Source organism: Globicephala melas, chromosome 5, assembly GCF_963455315.2.
Source record: "Globicephala melas chromosome 5, mGloMel1.2, whole genome shotgun sequence".
Taxonomy (NCBI): Eukaryota; Metazoa; Chordata; class Mammalia; order Artiodactyla; family Delphinidae; genus Globicephala; species Globicephala melas.
In genome coordinates, this window is record NC_083318.1 from 62,542,818 (window position 1) to 62,569,175 (window position 26,358).

General features: G+C 44.1%; 1 protein-coding gene across 6 annotated transcripts in view; it reads left to right on the forward strand.

Moving 5' to 3' along the window:
* TBC1D1 (TBC1 domain family member 1) overlaps positions 1 to 26,358 on the forward strand; it is a 231,539-nt gene that overhangs the window by 87,300 nt on the left and 117,881 nt on the right. The window contains exon 1 of one of the 6 annotated variants that reach the window (XM_030881029.3): positions 1,296 to 1,411. The exons of the other annotated variants lie outside the window; for them this stretch is intronic. Coding sequence (XP_030736889.1) covers positions 1,382 to 1,411 — 30 coding nt within the window. The 5' untranslated portion in view covers positions 1,296 to 1,381. Of the gene's footprint in view, positions 1 to 1,295; positions 1,412 to 26,358 lie in introns of those variants that run through there. 6 annotated transcript variants of the gene reach the window in all.

The window sequence follows — 26,358 nt, forward strand, 5'->3', positions numbered from 1 at the left end:
TGTGCTAGGAGATGCAGGCTGCCATATTGTGAGCAGCCCTACGGGGAGATCCACATGCTGCAGGAAGAAACTGAGGCCTTAAGTCCAAGAGCCTGCAAGGAACTGAATCCTGGGAACAACCATGAGCTTGAAAGTGGGTCCTTCAGTCCCAGTCTTGAGATGACTGCAGCCCCGGCTAACAGACCTTGAGTCAGAGGGACCAGCTAAGATACTCCCCGGATTTTTGACCCACAGAAACAGTTGTTTCCAGCTTCATAGTTTTGGGCTAATTTGTTATGCAGCAATAGATAACGAATATACCCACCTAACTCAGATGCCAGGCATTTGGGGAACTTCATTAAAATGTCCTACTGGCCTGTCATGAAGATAAGGCACAATTAATATGACAAGAGGAAAGAAGCAAAATTATGGGGTTAGGGTGGCTATTTGGCTTGAGGAACTCAGTGAGTGGCTCCCACATGACACATATATTTACACATTGGTTATTAATGTGTCCTTTGGCCTTTTTTTATTTTTCCAAAGTGCAACTCTTGGGTGTCTGAGTTCGAAACTCAGCTTAACCTCTGTAGCTATAAACTGACTACACTGCTTATCATCTTGCCTTGGGAGAGAAGAAAACTGGTGAAACCAACATTACTCACGTTGCTGAAACCTCCCAGCTGGCAGGAACTGAAGGTTCTTTTTCCACCGCCCCTTTTCTAGTCTCAACAGCTGAGTTTTCTGGCTCCAAGAAAACCACCTTTGATTATATAAAGGTATTAGGAGTTAGGGGAACACTAGCCCTTTTGTTACCAGCAATCCGGAGCGTTTAGGAAGAAACGCTGCGGGGGCGACAGTAACCCCTGGAACGCTGGGCGGGCTTTGTGTTCGCTCCAACTCTGGGGCTTTTACCGAACCTCAAGGAGAGTAATTCTTAGTTTTCTGAAAGTTGGGCGAAACGGACCCCAGAGGCCTAGAAAGCCGCGTCCCTAGCCCTTAGGGCTTACGACTCCTCCCCCAGTAGCCGCGCAGCCGGGGGCGTCCCGGAGGAGGGCGACCCCCGCGGGTCCCAACTTCCCGCCGCGAGCCAAGCGTGGGGGTGGGCGGGGTGGGGGCGGGGTCGGCCGCGCTCCCTCCCCTCCGCTCCCCTCCCCCACTCTCCCCACCCACTTCCCTTTCTCGGCCGGGCAGCCCTGCGGGCGCGACCTCTCGGGGCAGTGACGAGCGGGGAGGAGCCCGCCGCCGCCGCCGCCGCCGCCGCCGCCGCCGCCGCTGCCGCTGCGGGGGGAGCCATGCCCGGGCCCCGCCGCGCCCCGAGCCCGACCCCGGCTGCCCGCCGCCCCTCGGGCCGGCGGCGGGAGTGAGCCGGAGCTGCGGGCGACGAGCCTCCGCCCGGCCCGCGATGTCACCATTGTTCAGCTGGGTGGCCAAGGTAGGCGGCGTCGGGGCCGGGTCGGGACGGCGCCCTTTACGGTAGCTGACGGCCCGGGAGCCGGCGTCCGGGCAGGCGCGGCTTGGGGAACCTTGGTAACCGTCGGGCCGCGGGGAGTCCGGAGCACGGAGAGCGCCCGCGGCCTTGGGGGGGAATCCGACCGCGGCGGGGGCGCCCCGCTGCCCGAGGACGCCCCGCTGCCTGAGGACCGCTGCCGGAGAGCGGCCAAGGCGGCCCGGGCCGTTCACCAGGTGGTTCTCATTCATTAGCCTTTCTTCCCCGTGGGGCGAACGGGCCAGCGACGTCACGCCCATTTCACAGGTGGGGAGAGTGAGGCTCGACGCAGGGCGGGTGGGCTTCTCCGGCTCCCGAAGTCCCCCCACCCTCACGCCGCGGATTCACCGCGAGGTGTTTCTCGGCGGCGGGACCTCGCGCGTCAGCCTCCCGGGTACAGGTTTGTGCTCGGTTGTCTGGGATAGTGCCCTGAGGATTCCCGAAGGCTGAACTTGGTGCGCTTAGAGGATGTCTGTCTTTTGTTTTTAACTCGCTGGTTTCCAGGGGCAAGTTTTGGAGTCTGAATTTTAGTACATGTGCTGCCGAAGCGAGCACGGAGTCTGAATTTTAAACGTAAGTTCTTTCTGTTTCCTTAAAGTTTATTTTCAGAACGTTGGCGCCTTCAGAATCACTAAGCGTTACGTGTCCGGGCCAATTCTGCTATCGCAAAAATGAAGGGATTGGAGTGGATTTCTAGAGTTCTCATCAGTTTGAGAAGGCAGTAATAGAATAATACCCTCCCGGAGTACCAGGTGTTTGTGTGTTTTGAATGATGCAGCTCTCAAAGCTTCCACAGGTCGGCGGGTTAATGGGGCACCTTCCTCGTGCCCCACGGGCTCCTCTCTTTGCCAGCCCCTTCGCAGAGCTCGCTCTTGGTGTATGGCAGGTTGGTTGAGCAATAAACTCATAACGGGAGAACCTGTTAGCCGTTCTGTGACCCTTTACAAATAATAGTTAGGTGGTATCTCTAGTTATGATGCAGCGCTTTTAGAGTGTTAAAGTACATTTTTATAAATACCTATTTATGAGACAGATAAAGCTTTGCCTATCATTTAAGTGGTAATAAACTGGAGACACAGAAACAGGATAACACTAGTTACTAGACGGGCACTACCCATCCTCACCAGAATCTTCACTCCCTGACACATAGCTAGTAGTAAAGTGAAGTGACTTTCAAACAGGTTGTGAGTTGTTATAAGGTAGTTTTGAACTGAAGAAAAATTAATAATGCCCAGGTTTTCTGGCTTGAAGTGATAGCTAATTGGCTTTTATAAATAATGCTAAAATTTAAGAATGTTATATAGTTTAAAAAGTAATTCAGGGTGTGTATATTACTCGGTTGAGGATTTGAGTCTCCTTTTGTTGTACACTGCAAGGCCAAAAGGAGGAAAAAAATAGACTCATTGTGTTGTTTTATTCGAAAATCAAGAGGTAAATCTAAGAAAACTTTACTGCTAGTACTGTTTTATAGTTTTATTTACTTTCCTAAAACATATTTAATAAGATCCTTTTCACTTATAGGAGTGAGGTGGACTTCTGTTTACATTGGCCTACAGAGGTGACAGTGAAAACAGCAAGCCAAAGCCTTACTTAAAAAAGAAATCAAGGATTGTCAGCTTTCTGCAACTGGCAGTACTTTTGAAAAGCTCATGTAAAAAATGAACATGTTGATAACTTGATCTGAGTTCTGAATCATGTTATTCCAAATTTGTTTAAACTACAGAACAACAACAAAAAACTATGAAATGTTTTTCCAGTAAAGTTATGTCAGTTGTCAGCATAATTTTTTTTTTTTTTTTTTTTTTTTGCGGTACGAGGGCCTCTCACCGCTGCGGCCTCTCCTGTCGCGGAGCACAGGCTCCGGACGCGCAGGCTCAGCGGCCATGGCTCACAGGCCCAGCCGCTCCGCGGCACGTGGGATCTTCCCGGACCGGGGCACGAACCCGCGTCCCCTGCATTGGCAGGCGGACTCTCAACCACTGCGCCACCAGGGAAGCCCGTCAGCATAATTTTTAAAAGTGTAGTTCTTTTGTATTTCATTTTTTCTAGGTGTTGTGCTATTGTAAATTGCATCCTGTAATTGATTTTTGTAGACAGTGTGTTATTCTGTGAGAGCTTTTAGAATATGAAGGTACTCTTTGAAAGTTCATTTCTTGGGGTTATAGCTTAGAAGAGTGGCTTTCTGTGGAAGCTGTTTGGTGTTCAGTTCAGAGACAAGTCATTAACACACTTTGCATTTTAGACCAGGAAATATTTTAAAAATATAAACAAGAGGCACAGATAATACACAGAACTGCATACTCCCAAAGTGCATTTATATTAGATTTTAGAATGACCCTTCAAGAACACATAAATGCGTATGAGCACACACCTCACGCAAACACTTGCACATCAAATTCCTGCTTTGACCTTTGTAAACTGCAGCCCAACACCTGTTAGGGAAGAAAGGGAGTGGGTGTCACTTGATGCAGGTGGTTACCTGAACATTAACTTGTTTTTCTTGGGTGATGCATTAGTAGTGTGTGAATACTGAACATGTAATTTCATGGTGTAAGAATAAAGCCAAAATAAGGAAGAATTTTATTTCAAAGAGATTATCTGTTAAGGGAAAAATTAAGATACACTTTTTAAAATTAGACGTGTCCTGGAACATTAAGGCAGATGTGCATTATATTAAAATGAGGCCAGGCTTATAGAGGTGCGGTTTCTTGATTAGTCTTTCACTGGGGACACTGGAGTTTTTTTTTTTTTTTTTTGTGGTACGCGGGCCTCTCACTGTTGTGGCCTCTCCTGTTGAGGAGCACAGGCTCCGGACGCGCAGGCTCAGCGGCCATGACTCACGGGCCCAGCCGCTCCGCGGCATGTGGGATCTTTCTGGACCGGGGCACGAACCCGTGTCCCCTGCATCGGCAGGCGTACTCTCAACCACTGCGCCACCAGGGAAGCCCTGTTTTTTTTTTTAAATAAATTTATCTATTTATTTATGGCTGTGTTGGGTGTTCGTTGCTGCGCACGGGCTTTCTCTAGTTGTGGCAAGCGGGGGCTACTCTTCATTGCAGTGTGAGGGCTTCTCATTGCCGTGGCTTCTCTTGTTGGGGAGCATGGGCTCTAGGCGCGTGGGCTTCAGTAGTTGTGGCACGTGGGCTCAGTAGTTGTGGCTTGAGGGCTCTAGAGCGCGGGCTCAGTAGTCGTGGCACGCAGGCTTAGTTGCTTCGCGGCATGTGGGATCTTCCCGGACCAGGGCTGGGAACCCCTGTTCCCTGCATTGGCTGGCGGATTCTTAACCACTGCGCCACCGGGGAAGTCCCAACAGTGGAGTTTTTACGTAGATTACAGTGTATAAATAAAAACAAGTTTCTCAAGGTTTGTGATTTTAATACTAGGTCCACAGGCATCCCTGGCAGTTCTGAGTATTTCTGTTGATTGTTTCTATTGCCGCCACTTACGTATTGGTGAAGACTAACAGCAACAGAACTGCCAGGTAACTTTCTGAATTTCCTTGGATCTGCACCCGCCTGTAAAGATGATGGCTAACATTACTGCTAGTATCTCAAATTAGTGGATTTTAAAAATATCTATGTCAGTTTATCAGATGAAATGGAAAATGGGACCTAAATATAGCTAAATTTACTGTGTTCTCAAATCCAAGTCCAGTTTCATATAGCTCATGCCTCGTATTAAGCTATTTTCCAGTGCTTACATATGTATTCAGCAGATATTTAGTGGGTGCCTTCTGTGTACCAGGCACTGTTCATGCCCTGAAGGAGTTAGTTCATTTTGTGCCAAAGGTTTATCTTTTAAAAATGTGCGGGCCTTCCCTGATGGTCCACTGGTTAAGACTTGTGCTCCCAATGCAGGGGGCCCGGGTTTGATCCCCGGGCAGGGAAATAGATCCCACATGCCGCAATGAAGATCCCGCGTGCCTCAACCAAGACCCGGTGCAGCCAAATAAATAAATATTTTAAAAATGTGCACACTGAAGCTTTTTAAGCCAAATATTTAAAAATGCATTAGGGAAGGAGTCCTTTTGTAAACTTGTACTCAATCACTGATTAATATTTTACCTAAAACCAGGTTTTTCATATTTTGGCTTTGCTTAAAACATGGGTTTTATAGCCATTATTCATTCAACAAGTTATTTAACAAATGTGTTCAACATGGATACAGTTATTGAGTACCTACTATTTGCCGGGTACTGTTTGAGGAGCTGGAGTTGAGCAGTGAACAGGCAGACCAGGTGCCTGTTTTCATGGCGTTCAAATTCGAGGTGGGAGAGACGGTGAAGAAAGAAACAGCCTAAGCAAGGTAATTGCAGATGGTGGTGAGTATTAGGAAGGGAAGTTAGCAGGGTGGTTCGGTTGAGAGTGCGTGGGGCCTGGGTGGCAGGAAGGTGGCATTTCACCGGAGCGGTGAGAGGGCCCTGAAGATGTTCCGGGGGGAGGGAGCAACAGGGAACAGGCCTGGAGGTGGGCCTGGTAGAGCAGCAGGAAGAAGGCAGGTGAAGCGCGGAGAGCTGGGCCCGGAGAGCTGGGCCCTGAGTCGGGGAGGGCTGATCTGGGCCAGGCTCTGCAGGCACTGTGTGGGGTTTGCTTGTAAGTGCTGTGGGCTTGAAAGCGAGGAGTGATGTCTGCTTTGGGTGGAAGCCAAGGGCACCGCTTAGGAGGCTGGTGTGGTCAGGCAGGAGGTGGTAGTGCTACCTCAGATACATATGAAATGATTGTGACCCAGCGTCTGGGGCTGGTGCAAATGACCGAGTAACCAACTGCTTCTTCTGTGTTGAATACAAGCACAGTTTGTCCTTTGCTCAGCTGCCTCTAACCACAGCTTGCAGGCACACTTGTGTCCTGGCTTTGGGCTTATTTACTTACCTTTGAGGTTTCCTGCAGACTGGATCAGCCCACCTTGGGTGCCTCTGACCAGTTGGACTTATTTTGCCTGTTAGCGCACAGCAGCCTTCCTGAAGCTGTGAATCTGCCTGTAGCTAGTATGTAGGCGGTAGTTCTGTTGTCTTGCTTCAAGTCAGTCTGATGTCGGTTTGTTGCTGAGGTTGTGTCCTAGGTTGTGATGGAAAATTTTAAAATATGTATTAACATTTTTTTGGTCTGTAGACTTATATTACTTTTAATTAGTACATGTTTGAGTTGAATGAAGAGGGAAGAACTTGTCGTAGTCAAGCCACTCCTTGAATTTGAAAAATTTGCTGCGTCTGCTAAGTGGAGCTGGTGTAGCCCCAACCAAGATTTCAGCGGCGCTCCTGTGGGGTGCTTGTTGGGTAGTGGCAGCAGCCTCTCCGCGCTTCGGGAGCTCGAGTTGCTTAGAGTGACAGTAATTCGGGCACAGGTTGGTTTTACGAGTAGAGAATGGAGAAAAGCAGGGGTAGAAACCCCACCTAATCCACAACGGAACACTGCCTGGAGCAGATCTCATAATGAGAAAAAAGCAAATTATAGTTTGTTCTCCTGAGACAGATTCGCTAATCCGATCTTAGCCTAAATGTGCCTCTGCAGTGATCTTCCATTTCTGACTGACTAAGCCCTTCTCGTCTTCATCCCTTCCCTGAAGCATCTCTCGTTCCTTCATTCACCAATTGGATGAGCATACTAAACTGGGAAGAAAATAACCCCTAGGCAGTTCCTCTGCCCTGGAGGAGCTCCTCTGGCAGGGGAGGGTAGACATCAGCTAGCTGGGCTGTGCCATGGGAGAGGCTGGAGGGGCTCCTGCCCCTTCCCGGAAGGTGGCCAAGGAGGAGGTAGCCGGGGAGGGGCAGGGTGTGCTGGGGTAGCACATGCAGAGGCCTGCAGGCGTGTTGAGGAACCTCAGTGACGGGCTGTTGGTCAGGCTGGCAGGAAATCTGCTGTAGGGGGTAGCAGAGGGTGAGCTGAACGGATGTGCTGGGACGAGGGTGTGCACGGCACACAGACCCCTTCACAGGAGCTGGCATTTTATCTTGGGGCAGTGGAGACCCCTTAGGGGCCAAAGCTGATCTCTCCCCAAACTCTTGTAGCTGCGTCGTCTATCCTGTGTATCCTTCGTTGCAGTTATTTGAATATTTTACCTCCTTAGCCTGTAAGCTCTATGAAAACAGAGGTGGCGTTGTCATGTATACCAGTGCATACAGATCGCTTCATCTTGTTAAAACGTAGTTCTACTTTAGTAGGTGTGGGATGGAACTCAAAATTCTGCATTTCCAACAAGCTCACAGGTGATGATGCTAATGCTGCCAGTCTGGGGACCACACTTTGAGGAGCAAGGTTCTCAGTTTAAATATTTTCTGTTATACCTACTATTAGACATGGGAGCTGCTCATATTTTTTAGAACAAATGCCATGATTTCAGAATAGTCACTTGTGTCTGGGAGGACAATAGTAGAAATAGTGTCCCATGAAATAAAACTTAAAAAAAAAATCAACAACCTTGAAAATTGGGTGTTTGGAGAATAGGAGTGAAAGGAAAAATTTGCATTGCATACTCTTGCACTGTTTAAAAAATTTGAACATTTTAGGTATTAGCTATTCAGCTTATCAAATTTAAAAAATACTTTGATGGCCTTTCCTCTTTTTCAGGATATTTAACTTTGCCCCAAATACCATTAGGACATTATAATAGACTAGGCATCAGATTATTATTGAAAAATAGACTCAAATTGCCCCGTTTCTGTTTTTAAATGGACTTTATTGTTTGAGCAATTTTAGGTTTATCGAAAAATTGAGCAGAAGGTACAGAGATTTCCCATGCAGCCTCGGTTCCCACACTTGGAAGAGCCTCCCCTGTCATCAGTATCCCCAGTCAGTGTGGTACATTAGTCACAATTGATGAACTTGCATTGACACATCATTATCACCCAAAGTCCATGTTTTACACTGTGTTTTATTGGCGTTGTACATTCCATGCATTTGGACAAATGTGTAATGGCATGTATCTGTAATATCACACCGAATAGTTTCCCTGCCCTAAAAATTCTCTGTGCTCTGCCTATTCGTCCCTTCCTTCTTCCAACCCCTGGCAACCGCTGATCTTTATAGTTTTGCCTTTTCCAGAATGTCATATAGTTGGAATCATAAAGTATGTATCCTTTTCAGATTGGCTTCCTTCACTTAGTAATGTACATTTAAGTTTCTCCAGTGCCTTTCATGGCTGGATCACTCATTTCTTTTTAGCACTGAATAATATCCCATTGTCTGGATGGACCACAGTTTATCTATTCATCTACAGAAGGACATTTCAGTTGCTACCAAGTTTTGACTGTTATGAATAAAGCGGCTATAAACATCCTTGTGTGGGTTTTTGTGTGGACATAACGTTTTCAACTCCTTTGGGTAAACATCAGGGAGAACGATTGTGGGATCATATGGTGAGAGTAAGTTTAGCTTTGTAAGAAGCTGCCAAAGTGTTTTCCGGACTGGCCGCACCCTTTTGCGTTTCTCCCAGCAGTGAATGAGAGTTCCTATTGCTCCACATCCTCGTCAGCATTTGATGTTGTCAGTGTTCCAGATTGTGGCCATTTGAATAGGTGTGTAACGGTATCTCATTGTTGCTTTAATTTGCATTTCCCTAATGATATGTGATGTGGAGCCCTTCCTTTCTTTTGATAACTTTTAAAGAGTAGAAATAATAAATTAGTCTTTTTGAATCTTATTTCATAATATATGTATTGGTATTCAGGAACATTTATAAAAGTTATAGAAAAGGAAAAAATTATTTGGTTATATTTGTGAATCTAGACTTAAGTACCTTTCATTTTTCCATTATTTCTGTTACCTCTGTATTTGCTATTGGAAGAGTGATGAACCAGCAGTCTATACTGTTTGTTAGATTTATAAGAAAGATGTGATGAAAAAGAATTTTCTTAGTTTTCATGACCTTTGGTACTTATGCAGATTATTTTTATATCTGTCACGTGTTACGTTGGGATTAGTTACGCTGGGCTAAGTTAACTGCTGAGCCTTTCTCACCTATAAAATTAATAATGTGTTCTGTATTTATCTCTTTTTTTATAGGCCCTATTTTAAAATAAAATAATGTCAAAATTTGCTTAAGAAATTATGAAGAGCATCTGCAAATGTAAACTATTTAAAATGTGGTTGAGTTTGCAGTTTAAGTCCGTGGTTCTTTTTGAATGCGTGGTGGTAAGTGCTGTGGATCCAGAGAAGAGTAGGACAGGCTCAGCCTTTGAGCAGCTTGCAATTTATCAGGGAGCGGGCCCCTGTGAAGATAATTTAATTTAGTGCAGTAATACAGTTGTATACACAGGGGGTCACTCAGCCGGGGAGTCTGGGGAGACTTTAGAGGAGAGGATATCCGAACTCAGTCTTTATTTATTTATTTATTTGTTTTGGCCACGCCGGGTCTTAGTTGCGGCATGCGTACGGGATCTAGTTCCCCTACCAGGGATCAAACCTGGGTCCCCTGCATTGGGAGTGCGGAGTCTTTCCCACTGGACCACCAGGGAAGACCCTGAGCTAAGTCTTTAAAGAAAGATGATTGAGTTGTAGGTCATCAATGTGATAGATTATGAAAAAGAATAGTTAGGATATACTCTTGGTAGTTTTCTAGCATGTTTTGGAATTATTCAGGGTTGCTCTCTAACTCTGTTCGCCTTTCTTTTGAGACGAATGATTTTTTAACCCTTAAGGACGGCATGTCACATTAAGTAAACTACCCAGATACAGGGAGATTCAGAATTAAGAGCAACGCTTTGTTTCATCCCAGCACACCCTAGGGCATGGACACACCTCTTGGTAATTGTGGCGTGGTGGTCATTCTGGTGTAACCAGAATATAATTCTCTTTTCTACATGAGGAAACTGAGACTCAGGGCAATTAGGTGACAATATAGATCATATAGCTAGTTGGGGCAGAACTAAACCCAAGGTCCCGGACCCCTGGGTTTTGCACACCTTGTTAATGTTGCCTTGCTGATTTGCTTGTACTTTTCTCTCTAAATTATTTTACTAAAATCAAAAGTATGCATGTCTATCAATAGGTTGTAGTTAAGAATATTTTATTTAGTCACCTGAATTTATGCATGTGCATTTCAGAGTAGGTCAAGGGGCCTGCAAGGAGAAAGGCAAAGGAAGGAAGCATGAAGTGAGTAGTCTGTTGGGGTGGATGGAGATTCTCTGACATGACACATGAAGGGTGTCATTGTCATAAATGCTCAAGAGCCTGGGAGGCCTGGCAGTTGTGTGAACTGTGTGTAGGAAGAAACCAGGGCCTGAGTGTTTCAAGAGAGTGCAAGTTGCCAAAGTCCAGTGTGGTGACATAGCTCCCCCAGTACTGGGCTCCTGTCCCCAGGAGGGCATCCTGTGGGAGATGAAGCAGGTGTGTGCACCGCATCTATTCTCCTCCAGTAAGGGAGAGTGAGTTTTCTCAGAGAAATGTCACTTGCAGAGTGGATTTATAGTGTTGACGCAACCGTGGAAAGGAAGAGATGATTACATTTTTGAGCAGTTAATATGTGCCAGCCATTGTTTTGGGAGTAGTCAGCTTCCAAGTAATCCTGGAAGTAGTGGTATTATTCCTTCCCTCCTTTTTTGGGAAAGATGTATGAAGAAACTGAAGTTCACAGAAGTTAGGCAACTTGTCACTTGTCTTAGCTATTAAGATTAAAGCTTGAACTGTCTGGTTCTGAATTCATGTTTTATCTGTTGTACCTATGCTGCCTCTGTAATAAGTGGATTACAACACATGTTCAGGATTTGAAACAAGGGTGGTCAGAACTTAGAAAAATACCCTTTCCCACTGAAAGACTGAACTTTTTTTTCTCCCATTGGTGAGAGGTAAAAAACGTTCAAATTGGCTGCTTTTAAAAATAGGTGTATGAGATTGAAGCTATTCAAGAAGGAGCTCATATTTTTTGAATGCCCGAATTTCATGGTGTTCTTGGTTAGGGAGGGAAGAAAACAGGAAATGAGAGGAAAATCACCAATAGATAATTGAAGATGGGTCAAAATTGGGGAACGTTAGGGCAATTAAATGAAAGACTGAAAGAGGTCAGTTTTGAGGTGACCTTGAGGCTGAGTTTTCAATTTTCTTGTTGACTTGAGTTTTGAGCTTTAGAGAATTATCACTCATTATCTGATGTTCTTTTGCAAGCACCATGGAACCGTTTTGTAGTTATTCAGCTTCTCTGGAAAGTGCTCTTTATGTTAGGAATTATTCCAGAGCATCCTGCCACAGTGGCATCTCCTCCAGCCTGCGACGGGACACCAGACGGGAAGTTAAAGGCATGGGTTGGAGGCCCAGGTTTGCCTGTGTTGCTGTTTAGCCTTGGCTCGATGCCATGGGAGTGGTGATCTCTGCCCTGCTGCCCAGCACGTAGTCCTGTTTGGGTGTCACATGAGGTGAGGTGAGTGAATGTAAACTGTTAAGCAATCTTTAGGGTGAGCTCGTCTAGGCAATGGGGTGGATGTAGCCGTATGTTTCCATTAAATTTCTTGACTTACAGTTCAGGTTACACTTCCCTGGGCCTTTGGTCTCATAGAACATTGTGTTGAGTGATCACGATGATTGTTCTCAGTTTGGAATGTCTCTGTTACTGCAAGTCAGGGTGGTCATCGTAGACTGTCCACCTCTGATAAGGAAGAGAGGGCCCCTGGAGCCAGTGGCCTGGGACAAGATCCCCTTTCCATCTGGTCCCAGTGGAGATGCCACCTTGGACACGTCACTTCTGTTTGTGCATGAATCTGTTCATCCTTAAAATTGGGGATAAGAGCCATCTTCCAGGCTGTTGAGGATTTATCCACATAACATACTTAGAACAATGTCTGGCTGAGATTAAACACTTAATAAGAGTGAGCCATCACCGTCATCTTCTTCATTGCATTTAGGGGGTGGAGATGACCTTTGCAGTTGCTTATTAGTTCTGTTCCCTCTTTTGAAAGATGATAACATTGGGTCCTCCAGAGGTGAAGTGGTTTCCCCAAAGTCACAGCTGAGATTGAAACAAGGTGTTCTGACTCTTAGTCCAGAGCGCATTGCAGCTCTTTGCATCACTTGGTACTCAGCATGATACTGAGACTTTTTCCTGTTGTTTTATCACATTCTTCATGAATTAAACATAAGCCGTGGTTCACGAGTACAGAACGAGAGCAAAATGCTTTCGTCAGACCACAAGTCATTTAGATCCGATAAGGGGATAGAGGGGCAGAGAGAATTACACAGGCCTCTGCCACCAGCTGCCTGTGTGACCTCACCCAGGGTCACAACTCTCCCTTGATTTCCCCTTCCCTAAAATAGAGGTAGGGAGCAGCTGCCACACTGTTTCTGAAGTACTTTTCATCTCTCAAAATACCGCGAAGAATTTCTTCACTGTCAGGGCTGTTAAAGTCCAGGAAATAGTGTGCCAACCAAAGATGTAGATTCTCCAATTTTGGAAAACTTTAAAAATAGGAAGGAAGTTTATTTGTTTAGCAGAGTTCATAACTGTAGGCCCGCCGAAGGCAGAGACTCAGCCAAATGAGTATTTTTGGGAAGTTCTTTTCACAGGGTGGACCCAGAGGAAATCAGTCATTAGGTGAAAATAAATCGTAAGATCTTTGAGACAGTATTTGCTTAGAGACAGTTACACATGCTATTGTGATGGTCTCTATTGTGTCAGGCTTTTTGTTTTCTTACACATGTAAGCTTCCAAATTTAAAATATTAGAGCTTTAATTTTGTAAAATGTGACTTCAGAAACACAAACCATAAACCTGCTTATGAGTAATGAGTTTGTGGCCCCTTGTGTTTGATTATTACCAGATTAATTGTATAATGAGCATGAAGTTTGCTAGTGCTTTTGGTATGGTCAGAACCCTCTTATAGTTCCCAAAATAGCCATATTACTGTTTCTAGGTGAATGGAAGGGATTCTCTTCCCACATTTGAAAATGTATGAATTTAGAGTACACTGGAGTTTCAGTCAAGGCAGTATCACCGAATTTTAGGGTAGTTGAAAGAACATGGTACCAGAGTTTGATTTCTATGAATTCTGTAGTGTTTAAACTAGTTGAGATTGTAATCTCTGGATCTTTTCCCCCAGAGGGAAGAGCTCAATGAGCTAGACCACCAAAGCATACGTACGATACTGTATTCATTATTTTGCAGTTACCACACTACTTAGGGGAGTCCTGTGGTATTTCCAGATATTTTTGGCCAAGAAATACAGCTGCTCTTTCAAGTTCAGTGTCAGTCACCACACATTGATTGTGCATCTTCTCTGTGCCAGACACTTGGGACACAGATGAGAAAGACACAATTCCTGCCTCTCGGAGGGGAAGGTGGGTGTGTGCAGTGGTCCTTACACAGAAGTCCCACAGTCCAGTGGGCTGGGGGGGGGGTGCTCAACCTCTGAGTAGTCTTCTGGTACACGGAGGTAATAATTTTCCAAATGCAGTAAATCCCACTTGACAGTCTCCCTGTTGACTTTAATCAGCAGGCATAGTCAGAACCGATTGTACACTGTTAACTTAAATGTTGTCCTTCTCAAAAGGAGCCAGAGATGTGGTTTGGATGTAGGTGTTAAGAAAAGCCTGTATATAGTGTCCTGGAGCACCTCTCTCTGCAGCTTTTCCAGGCTCTGTAGATGTAACAATTTTTTGCTTTAATCTTGATTGAATAAACAGGCAGTAGAGTGCTGCCGGCTCCTTTCTTTGTGCGAGAGGGTGAGTCTGCTCTCAAGCCCTTGGGGCAGACCCCAGGCTGGGCAACAGAGTCCTTCACATCCACATGGTATTAGCAGTTAAACTGGAAGGTGTAACCAGTGGGGCTTGTGAGTCTAAGAGAAATCCCCTAAGTCACAAAAATGTGGGCACTGTGCTCTTTTTTAATTTGGTGGACTTAGAGGTTTTAGTCTAATAAGGACATTTCAAGCCGAAGTCTCTATTTCATCCTTGTTAAAAGCAAATCACGGGGACCTGGTGTGGTCTAGAAAAAGAGCCCTGAAGGGGGGAGGTCTGGCTCTGTCCAGCCTGGCCTGTGACTGGAGGCCTGTCGTTCCAGGCCTCTGAGGCTCTGTTTCCTGAGAAAATGAACAGATTAAATGAGCGGTTTTTGAGAGTCCCATCCAGGAGGTGAGCAGGAACGCTTGACCGGAAGAAGCAGTACGAGCAAAGGCGTGGAGGCGGACATCCGAATGAGCAGAAGCCCAGGATGTATGTGAGTGGAGCTCAGTGGAGCTCCCTCCCTGCCAAAGATGGTGAATTAGGGGGTTCACAGGGAAGAGGTGGTTGGAGCACCCGCGTGGAGGGCTCGGCAGGTCAGGCTGCGAGGTTGGTATTTTGGTAGTGATTGGAGCCCTAGAAAGTTTGTGGAGTGGTAGGCTGATGTGATCCAAGCTGGCCTTCTGGAAGACGAGGCTGCCAGTGGAGAGTGGGCGGGCGGGTTTATATGCCGGGAGAAGCCAGAGGCAGGGCTGGGGGTCTTGCTGTGGTCTGAGTTAAGTGCGGGCCTAGACCAGTGCTTGAGGTTTTGGGCTCCTAGTGAGAGACCGTACCTTGATGGCTTATTGAAAAATGGAGCAAGAGAGAAGATTAGAAGGCACTTTCCAGGCTTTCAAACTACTTGCCTGGAAGGCATTTGGGAAACAAGGAAATGAGAGAGACCTGTTTTAGGGCAAAGAGGATGAGCTTGACTGGGATGTTTTAAGGTCAAGGTGTCCAAAGTCTCGATGATTCTTAGAGAGGTGATTAGAAATTTGAGCCAAGTTTAGGAATGAATTCAGACCTAAGACGTACACTAAATTATCTTTGTCGGCCTTGGGGCAGTGGGTGAGGTCCCTGGAGATAGAGTAGAGAGAAAAGCAGAACCCTATGAAGGGTCTTCCCTGAGATGCCTGTGAAGTGGAGGTGCATTTTACTAATACAGTCTAAAGGAGAGAATTACCCTAACAAGATTTCCTTATCCCTCCCCTCCCCTTAGGGCTTATCTTTATTTTATTTTTTTCCTCTTACCCTTGTAAACCCAGATGAAGTCCCACTTTTGGAAATGTCTTTTGGATTCAGAGACTGCAGTTCCTGCTTGGTAGGTGGAATGTGGAGATCAGAGTTGAGTTTTAGCGAGGCACAGAGGCTTCTCGCTGCCCGTGAGCCGTCCCCTTGGCATGGGAGAAACGACAAAGCCTTGGACGCATTCCCAAGCAGCTCTTGGCCGGCACAGCCGAGCCTTTATCTCTTGTCAGCCTTGGTTTCGGTGTTGGTTCTCTAGGAATGTTCCTGATTGTAAAATATCTGGTCTCATGAAGATGAAGTCAGTCGAGGACCCTGGGGGAGTGGGGGCGGGGAGGAGGAGCCGCACGGTCAGACTCGACAGGTTGGGAGGTGCGGCTCCGGGGCGCTTGGAGGGGGCAGGTCCCGATGTCTGTCTGTTGGAGGGCCCTAGACTCGGGGGCTTGGAGGTCTGAGCCGCCTGGCTGTGCTCCCCGCACCTCCCAGGAGGCTCAGCGTCCCCAAGACGTCCCTGCCCTTCTACACAGCTCAAACGGAAAGACAGATTGTTGTATTCTGAGCAGAACTCTCTCTCACTGTGTCTCACCTTCTTTCCTTCCCATGAGAGAGAGAGAGAGAGAGAGAGAGAGCGCGTGAGCGAGCGAGCGCGGGAGACTGTGCCTTTTCCCTGCGGCAGACTTTCAAAGGCAGTGGTGAGTTTCCATCTTCCCTGCCCGAGCTGCAAGCCCATAGCTCCGTCCTCCAGCCTCCGTTCGTGGATCTGCAGGCACCTTGCGACTCTTACTGCCTCTGCTTTTAAGGTCTTCTGAAACCGAAAATGAAACTTGCTGTGTGGCATGATGGGCAGGGAGGACGGTGGGGCTGTGACCCCTTTAACGCAAGGATGACATTTCTCCTACTGCCATAGGCTTTTCTTTCCTTTTTCATTCTTTTGATATCCAGGCTGTTCTGTTGGCTTATCCTGGGCTTACAGTCAACTAAAATCTGTAAATCTTTTTCACATGAACTTTGGCAGGCTGGGTCTACCCTGTGGGTACTTTCCCAGCTGAGAGTTTATCATATTTTATACATATCACCATGTTCCTGATGTTGGTATTTTTTTGGTATTTTCATTCTATTAGCCAATATATTTATATAGCATAGTAGGATTTTGGAACTGGAAGTGATTTAAAGAGTACTGCAGTTCATTCCCTTCAGTGTGACACACGAGTCCCTGGTCTTGGAGAAACTGCCAGTGGAGGGATGGTTGGGTGCTTGGACGAGATCGGATTTTCATTCTCACGTACCAGGAGTGTAGGTGGGTCAGGGAGGAGGAGAACCGTTAGCTGAGGGCTGGGCGCCGTTAGGAATTGACACTTGGACAACTTCATTCTATGTGCAACTTTACACTGTTTCATTTTCGTCTTGTGTACTTTTCTTTCTTTTTCTTTTCTTTTTTTTTTTTTTTGCGGTACGCGGGCCTCTCACTGCTGTGGCCTCTCCCGCTGCGGATCACAGGCTCCGGACGCGCAGGCTCAGCGTCCATGGCTCACGGGCGTAGCCGCTCTGCGGCATGTGGGATCTTCCCGGACCGGGGCACGAACCCGTGTCCCCTGCGTCGGCAGGCGGACTCTCAACCACTGCGCCACCAGGGAAGCCCCTTGTGTACTTCTCTTGATTGATTTCCTTCATCTCTAAATTCAGGAAGAGAGTATTTGCCACTTAATTCTGCTTTTGAGGTATCCTGTGCTGGGATACAGTCTGAGTTTTTTAAACATTTATTGAAGTTATCTAACATGACTTCTGAGAAAGTCAGGGACCAGCAAATAGTGTTGTTATTGTCATACTTGGTAGACATAAAGTATAAAATATGTTAGGTGGAAAATAGATTAGACCAGTTCTAACTAATATCCTTTACTGGCCAGAGTTCTGATGTGCCTGTTGATCAAGATGAAAGAAAGGGGATGGCCACTTGGTGAGTATAGTTTATTTCCAAAAATGGACTGAGATGATACGGGAGAAAAGACCTGTTTCTACCACTCATCTGAATGAAATTTGGGATTCTTGAACATACATGATAGGTTTTATTCAAGAATGCAGTTAATGCTGTAAAAGCTAGTGTGGTGCAGTATTTTAAAACTGTAAATAATGTGGTTTATAAATAATATTTATAAGCCATAGCAGAAGCCCTTCTGGCAGTTAAGTCGGACAGTCATGCATTAGTAAGTTTAAATTTCTAACATGCTCCTGGAAACTACTATGGATCTCACAGATGCGGGTGACAGGGCTGTGAATGGGCTGCCAGGTAAGTGTGTGCAGGTTGCATACTGCACAAAAGCATCCAGCCGACAGGGCAAGCAGGGGCTGAGATCCAGCCCACACTTGGCATACCAGAGTCTTTTTGTTTGTGAGGTTGGGGAGGACAGGGGTTTTTGGCTTTCAGTAATTTGGATAAAGGCACCGTATATGCAGAGGGTAGCCCTATGCTATAAATTATTTTGTGTTTATAAAAATTAATATTGATGTTGTCAAGGTGATTCCATACTGTGTTCACAAATGTTATAATTTGAATTAGGTTGATTTTACTGCAATTCCTAGGAAGTAACAAGAGTATTTATCTGACTAAGAGGGCTAATGGTTTATCTAAACTCAAGTTTGAACTGTCAGCTTCATAAAACAGGCCAGTTCTTACTATTATCACAATTTTTATTTAAGCTACAAATTTTTGTCTTAAGTAATTACCTATGCATATAAAAGGGCAGTCTTTTGAATATCGCTTTTAGACTGTCGTCTGAAGTTTTTAGTTTCTGTGGATATGGAAGTTTATTTTTCAGATGGTGTCCCATGACTTAAATTTTGTGTGTTATGTAGTGAAGCATTTGGGGTCACTTAGAAATGTATGCTGAAATTCTGCATTGAAAATAATTTATCATATGTTTAAAATGAAGATTTTTTTCCTCCAAATAATTTTGTCCCTGGAAGGCTTTATCTAATAAAATTAGACAGTAACCTCTAACATTTCTTAAAGTTTAAGAAAAACGTACTCTTTTAAAATAAACCTTTTTGTGAGATTGCAAAAGCAGTGTATGTAAATACAGAAAAACAACATGTTGATAAGCAAAAATAAGGAACCACCGAATTTCTGCTACCCAGAGATAACCATGGGCAGTCCCTTCCAGATCTTTAGTGATGAGCAGTGTTTAAAATTGCATCTCTTTTGCTGAAAATAAGTAGAAGAGATAACAGCTCTTCACACATACATACTTTTAAAAAAACCTGTCAGAGTTTTGGCCCAGAATGCCAAAACGGACTGGGTGCATGGGGTGGGGACTTGTTCTCTGGGCTGCAGCGCAAGCTACCTACACAATTTCCATGCCTCCTTCAGGAATAAAATGACCTTGAAAAGAGAGAGAACTCATGCATGAATAGGGAATTGTAATTTGTATTCAGGTTTCTGGATTTTTTTTTTTGGTCTCAGTGGGTGGTTCTCCCATCCAACCAGTCAACTCTCACATCCAGTGAATTACTAATTCTTGCCTGTTTGACCTTCGGAATTGTGCTTTGCCTCATCATCTTCTCTGCATTTGTATTGCCACAGCCCTAGCCGGAGGACGTCATTTCTTCCTGCTCAGATGCTCCTTTGTTCACACGTGGATTCGTTTATTCGGTCTGATGTGAGGAAAAGGGCCAGGCACTGGGGTGACAAGGCCCTTGGTTCTGGGACTGAGCTTCTCAGCAGGGTGAGGGCAGGGAACTAAGCCATTCCCACTTCAGCATCCTCCTGCCTGTCATCCTCCTTCTGCTGTTTTGTCCGTCAAACCCATTCTCTCCACAGCAGCCGTGTGATCTGTTGGAAACTCTGCTGGCCCAGCCTCACCTGTGTCAGCCTCCCGCCATGTGCTAGGCGAGGGGAGCGCCCTCCTTGCCTCTCCTGACCAGCCTCGACTCCTTGAAGGCTCAGCCCGGGGCTCCTCTCCTCCAAGCCTCTCCTCCTGTCCTACCCTCTCCTCCCTTCACTGGGGACCGCTCCTGTGGCCTCCAGTGCCTGATTTTCTAAAAAGTGCTGTGTTTCTTTCTCCACTTAGATGGTCACTTTCATCGACAGCCCCAGTGCCCAACACTGATGCAGAAGACTCCGTGTTTCTGTAAAATGGAAATAGCATGGTTTTCCTCAGAGGGTTGGTGTGAGGATGCAGTGAGGTAATCTGTGTGAAGCATGGTGTCTGGCACACAGTTGGCTTCCGTAAGTGGGGGTTTAGTGCCCGAGATATGATATTAACTTAAACTACTTGATTCGATGAAGGTCTCAGAAGTTCAGCTTTTCCCCGGACAGTGTGCATATGATTGTATAGAATATTGGTGTCACACTTTCTCTACCTGATATTAGGTAAGGTTCATGAAAATAGTCATTTTATTTTTTGTTTCTTTCTTTTTTTTTTTTTTTTTTTTCCTACGGTACTCGGGCCTCTCACTGTTGTGGCCTCTCCCGTTGCGGAGCACAGGCTCCGGACGCGCAGGCTCAATGGCCTGGCTCACGGGGCCAGCCGCTCCGCAGCATGTGGGATCTTCCCGGACCGGGACACGAACCCGTGTCCCCTGCATCAGCAGGAGGACTCTTAACCACTGCGCCACTAGGGAAGCCCCATATTTTCAAATAAATATATTTAAATTAAGGTTAATTAGATTACATTATTTATTTTACACTTTAAGATAGAGAAACAGAAAAGTGCCCTTCACTTGCCTCTCACATTAAAGTGTGTGTGTTTAGTAAACTCTGACACAAACCTGCAGGGTCCACAGAAATGAATCAAATGACACCCCATTCCCAGCCCCAAATGTCAGTGCTGTGACCTGTATTACCACAGCAGGCCGGGGCCCGTGGGAATGGAGGTGCTTGAACGGGTCTGGAAGAATCAGCAGATGCTAGTGGAGAGTCGATGGAAGAAGATTCTAGAGTAAAGGCTGCCCTGCATGCCTGCATTTGTCAGATGTGAGCTGCAGCTTAAATGACAGTTTCTTGAAATGAGAATTCAAAGGTATTTATTTTGTCATATTTTCCTACCGTCCCATTGGCAGGGCTAACATAAAGTTGACAGTTGAAAATTATTTTCATTTGTTTGTATATTAGACTAAATTGTCATAATCAAGGACTAGCTAGGCAATACATCACATCAGACTCAAATTGAGTACTTAAAACGTGTGAAAAGAGTTGTAACGTTTTTACATTGATGAAGAATTTACATAGAAATTAATTCCGTAACTCTAAGTAATGGACATTTGAGTTTTAACCCACTTAGATTTTGCTTCCCTTATGGGCTGCATCATAACATTGTAATATCCCTTTGTAGACTTCGATGGCTAAAGCTTCTGGTCTAGTTTTCCCATTTTCAGCTAGATTTATGTGTGCATTGTGGCGGTGGGATGGCTTTGTTTTATTGTTCATCTATGCAGTATATACACACCATGATCCTGAGAGAGATGGCTGGCGGTGGTGGTGATCTTATGTTTGAGTTATTGTAGCTGGTCCCTCCGCTGCATCTGCCCCCCAACACCCCCGCTTCCTTAAGTCCAAGAATCCTTAACCTGGAATCTGAGGATGGAAGTTGGGAGTGGGGGTCCCTGAACTTGGATGGGGAAAAAAATTCACCTTTATTTCCACTAACCTTTAACTGCAGTTTAACATCTTCAGTTATGAGTCATCACCCTCCCCGTAGCATTAGCAACTCCTGTGATAGTAACATCAATAAAATCACGTGTTTTCATATTGCATTATAGTTGCTACACATCTCTCAAAAATACTCTGTATGCTCATCATTACTTTGAATTATGGCAGACATACGATTTGCCGCTAGACCTTGTTAAGTTTGGTGATAAGCACATAATGCTTTATCATAATTATTTGGATAATTCCCTCCTGGTATAATTCTTTTGTATTGCTTTGTGTAAATGCCTATGGCATTTAAAAATCTAACTCTGAGAAGAGTCCGTAGGGGTTTGTCAGAGGGTGTCTGTGGCACAGCAAGTTTAGGAGCCTCTGCTTTGGTCCCTGGGGTGCATTTGAGAGAGCATACCAACATTTACTTTGGGAGGACTGGTAGGAATGTGGGGTATGTAATTAAAAGCTGAGATACCGTCTCTCATTCCCATATATCCTTGCCTGTTGTCTTAACCCCTGGCAGCATGGAGCTTTGCACAGCCTCGGTAGCTCTTGTGGTCATTGTAATATACGCTCACCACAAAAAAAAAGCGTTAAAGTACATTCTCTATAGCCTTTGAAAAAATACACTAAATGATTCCCATCCAAAAATGGTTAAAATAAAAATAGCTTAGGTGCTTAAAGGGGCAGCCTTCAGCTGTCTAGAAAAATCTTATAATTAGCCTCAGTGTTTCTGGTTTGCTATTTTTACAGCATTTGTTCCTTCTGCAAATATTTGTTGCATGTATACTATGCACAGGCATTGTGTTGGAGATTCCACAGGTTTATCATGGTTTCTCTTCTAAGGTTTACTTGAGATATCTCTTATCACTTAAAAACCTTGAAATCACTAAACTTTCATTTTCAGTTGCAATCATTCATACATTAAGCATACTTGCTGTATGCCAGGCACTGTCCTAGGCACTTTGGGCTGTATCAGTGAGCAAAATAGACAATAATTTTGCTGTCTTATAGCTGACGTTCAAGAATTTAGGTGTTTTCTGCTCTGAAGTTTGTAGGGCTGTCCTGAAAGTGCCACAGAAACTGTTTGCCACTCACAGACCTGTGTAGTTTTGTAAGGTAGTGGTTTTCACTCTGTTCCTGTGGGCCTTGTGACACCTCAGGGCTGGCAGGAGGAAGGAAAAGGGAATGTCCTCCTTCCCCAGCTCCATTTTTTTTTTTTTTCATTTTAACATCTTTATTGGAGTATAATTGCTTTACAATGGTATGTTAGTTTCAGCTTCACAACAAAATGAATCAGTTATATATATACATATGTTCCCATATCTCTTCCCGCTTGCGTCTCTCTCCCTCCCACCCTCCATATCCCACCACTCCAGGCAGTCACAAAGCACCCAGCTGATCTCCCTGTGCTATGCGGCTGCTTCCCACTAGCTATCTACCTTACGTTTGGTAGTGTATATATGTCCATGCCTCTCTCTCACTTTGTCACAGTTTACCCTTCCCCCTCCCCATAGCCTCAAGTCCATTCTCTAGTAAATCTGTGTCTTTATTCCTGTTCACCCCTAGGTTTTTCATGACATTTTTTTTCTTAAATTCCATATATATGTGTTAGCATACGCTATTTGTCTTTCTCTTTCTGACTTACTTCACTCTGTATGACAGACTCTAGGTCTATCCACCTCATTACAAATAGCTCAATTTCGTTTCTTTTTATGGCTGAGTAATATTCCATTGTATATATATGCCACATCTTCTTTATCCATTCATCCAATGATGGACGCTTAGGTTGTTTCCATCTCTGGGCTATTGTAAATAGAGCTGCAATGAACATTTTGGTACATGACTCTTTTTGAATTATGGTTTTCTCAGGGTATATGCCCAGTAGTGGGATTGCTGGGTCATATGGGTCAATTGTAGTTTTTTAAGGAACCTCCGTACTGTTCTCCACAGTGGCTGTATCAATTTACATTCCCACCAACAGTGTAAGAGGGTTCTCTTTTCTCTACACCCTCTCCAGCATTTATTGTTTCTAGATTTTTTGATGATGGCCATTCTGACTGGTGTGAGATGATATCTCATTGTAGCTTTGATTTGCATTTCTCTAATGATTAGTGATGTTGAGCATTCTTTCATGTGTTTGTTGGCAGTCTGTATTTCTTCTTTGGAGAAATGTCTATTTAGGTCTTCTGCCCATTTTTGGATTGGGTTGTTTGTTTCTTTGGTTATTAAGCTGCATATAAATTTTGGAGATTAATGCTTTGTCAGTTGCTTCATTTGCAAATACTTTCTCCCATTCTGTGGGTTGTCTTTTGGTCTTGTTTATGGTTTCCTTTTCTGTGCAAAAGCTTTTAAGTTTCATTAGGTCCCATTTGTTTATTTTTGTTTTTATTTCCATTTCTCTAGGAGGTGGGTCAAAAAGGACCTTGCTGTGATTTATGTCATAGAGTGTCCTATGTTTTCCTCTAAGAGTTTGATAGTTTCTGGCCTTACATTTAGGTCTTTAATCCATTTTGAGCTTATTTTTGTGTATGGTGTTAGGGAGTGATCTAATCTCATACTTTTACATGTATCTGTCCAGTTTTCCCAGAACCACTTATTGAAGAGGCTGTCCTTTCTCCACTGTACATTCCTGCCTCCTTTATCAAAGATAAGGTGACCATTTGTGTGTGGGTTTATCTCTGGGCTTTCTATCCTGTTCCATTGATCTATATTTCTGTTTTTGTGCCAGTACCATACTGTCTTGATTACTGTAGCTTTGTAGTATAGTCTGAAGTCAGGAAGCCTGATTCCTCCAGCTCCGTTTTTCGTTCTCAAGATTGCTTTGGCTATTTGGGGTCTTTTGTGTTTCCATACAAATTGTGAAATTTTTTGTTCTAGTTCTGTGAAAAATGCCAGTGGTAGTTTGATAGGGATTGCATTGAATCTGTAGATTGCTTTGGGTAGTAGAGTCATTTTCACAATGTTGATTCTTCCAATCCAAGAATATGGTATATGTCTCCATCTATTTGTATCATCTTTAATTTCTTTCATCAGTATCTTATAATTTTCTGCATACAGGTCTTTTGTCTCCTTAGGTAGGTTTATTCCTAGATATTTTATTCTTTTTGTTGCAACGGTAAATGGGAGTGTTTTCTTGATTTCACTTTCAGATTTTTCATCCTTAGTGTATAGGAATGCCAGAGATTTCTATGCATTAATTTTGTATCCTGCTACTTTACCAAATTCATTGATTAGCTCTAGTAGTTTTCTGGTAGCATCTTTAGGATTCTCTATGTATAGTATCATGTCATCTGCAAACAGTGACAGCTTTACTTCTTCTTTTCCAATTTGGATTCCTTTTATTTCCTTTTCTTCTCTGATTGCTGTGGCTAAAACTTCCAAAACTATGTTGAATAAGAGTGGTGAGAGTGGGCAACCTTGTCTTGTTCCTGATCTTAGTGGAAATGCTTTCAGTTTTTCACCATTGAGGACAATGTTGGCTGTGGGTTTGTCATATATGCCCTTTATTATGTTGAGGAAATCTCCCTCTATGCCTATTTTCTGCAGGGTTTTTATCATAAATGGGTGTTGGATTTTGTCAAAAGCTTTCTCTGCATCTATTGAGATGATCATATGGTTTTTCTCCTTCAGTTTGTTAATATGGTGTATCACGTTGATTGATTTGCGTGTATTGAAGAATCCTTGCATTCCTGGAATAAACCCCACTTGATCATGGTGTATGATCCATTTAATGTGCTGTTGGATTCTGTTTGCTAGTATTTTGTTTAGGATTTTTGCATCTATATTCATCAGTGATATTGGCCTGTAGTTTTCTTTCTTTGTGACATCCTTGTCTGGTTTTGGTATCAGGGTGATGGTGGCCTCGTAGAATGAGTTGGGGAGTGTTCCTCCCTTTGCTATATTTTGTAAGAATTTGAGAAGGATAGGTGATAGCTCTTCTCTAAATGTTTGATAGAATTCGCCTGTGAAGCCATCTGGTCCTGGGCTTTTGCTTGTTGGAATATTTTTAATCACAGTTTCAATTTCAGTGCTTGTGATTGGTCTGTTCATATTTTCTATTTCTTCCTGATTCAGTCTTGGCAGGTTGTGCCTTTCTAAGAATTTGTCCATTTCTTCCAGGTTGCCCATTTTATTGGCATAGAGTTGCTTGTAGTAATCTCTCATGATCTTTTGTATTTCTGCAGTGTCAGTTGTTACCTCTCCTTTTTCATTTCTAATTCTATTGATTTCAGCCTTCTCCCTTTTTTTCTTGATGAGTCTGGCTAATGGTTTATCAATTTTGTTTATCCTTTCAAAGAACCAGCTTTTAGTTTTATTGATCTTTGCTGTCGTTTCCTTCATTTCTTTTTCATTTATTTCTGATCTTATTTTTATGATATCTTTCCTTCTGCTAACTTTGGGGTTTTTTTGTTGTTCTTTCTCTAATTGCTTTAGATGCAAGGTTAGGTTGTTTAATCGAGATGTTTCCTGTTTCTTAAGGTAGGATTGTATTGCTATAAACTGCCCTCTGAGAACTGCTTTTGCTGCATCCCATAGATTTTGAGTCGTCGTGTCTCCATTGTCATTTGTTTCTAGGTATTTTTTGATTTCCTCTTTGATTTCTTCAGTGATCACTTCGTTATTAAGTAGTGTATTGTTTAGCCTCCATGTGTTTGTATTTTTTACAGATCTTTTCCTGTAATTGATATCTAGTCTCATAGCGTTGTGGTCGGAAAAGATACTTGATACAATTTCAGTTTTCTTAAATTTACCAAGGCTTGATTTGTGACCCAAGATATGATCTATCCTGGAGAATGTTCCATGAGCACTTGAGAAAAATGTGTATTCTGTTGTTTTTGAATGGAATGTCCTATAAATATCAATTAAGTCCATCTTGTTTAATGTATCATTTAAAGCTTGTGTTTCTTTATTTTCATTTTGGATGATCTGTCCATTGGTGAAAGTGGGGTGTTAAAGTCCCCTACTATGAATGTGTTACTGTCGATTTCCCCTTTTATGGCTGTTAGTATTTGCCTTATGTATTGAGGTGCTCCTATGTTGGGTGCATAAATATTTACAATTGTTATATCTTCTTCTTGGCTCGATCCCTTGATCATTATGTAGTGTCCTCCTTTGTCTCTTCTAATAGTCTTTATTTTAAAGTCTATTTTGTCTGCTATGAGAGTTGCTACTCCAGCTTTCTTTTGGTTTCCATTTGCATGAAATACCTTTTTCCATCCCCTTACTTTCAGTCTGTATGTGTCTCTAGGTCGAGGTGGGTCTCTTGTAGACAGCAAATAAATGGGTCTTGTTTTTGTATCCAATCAGCCAATCTGTGTCTTTTGGTGGGAGCA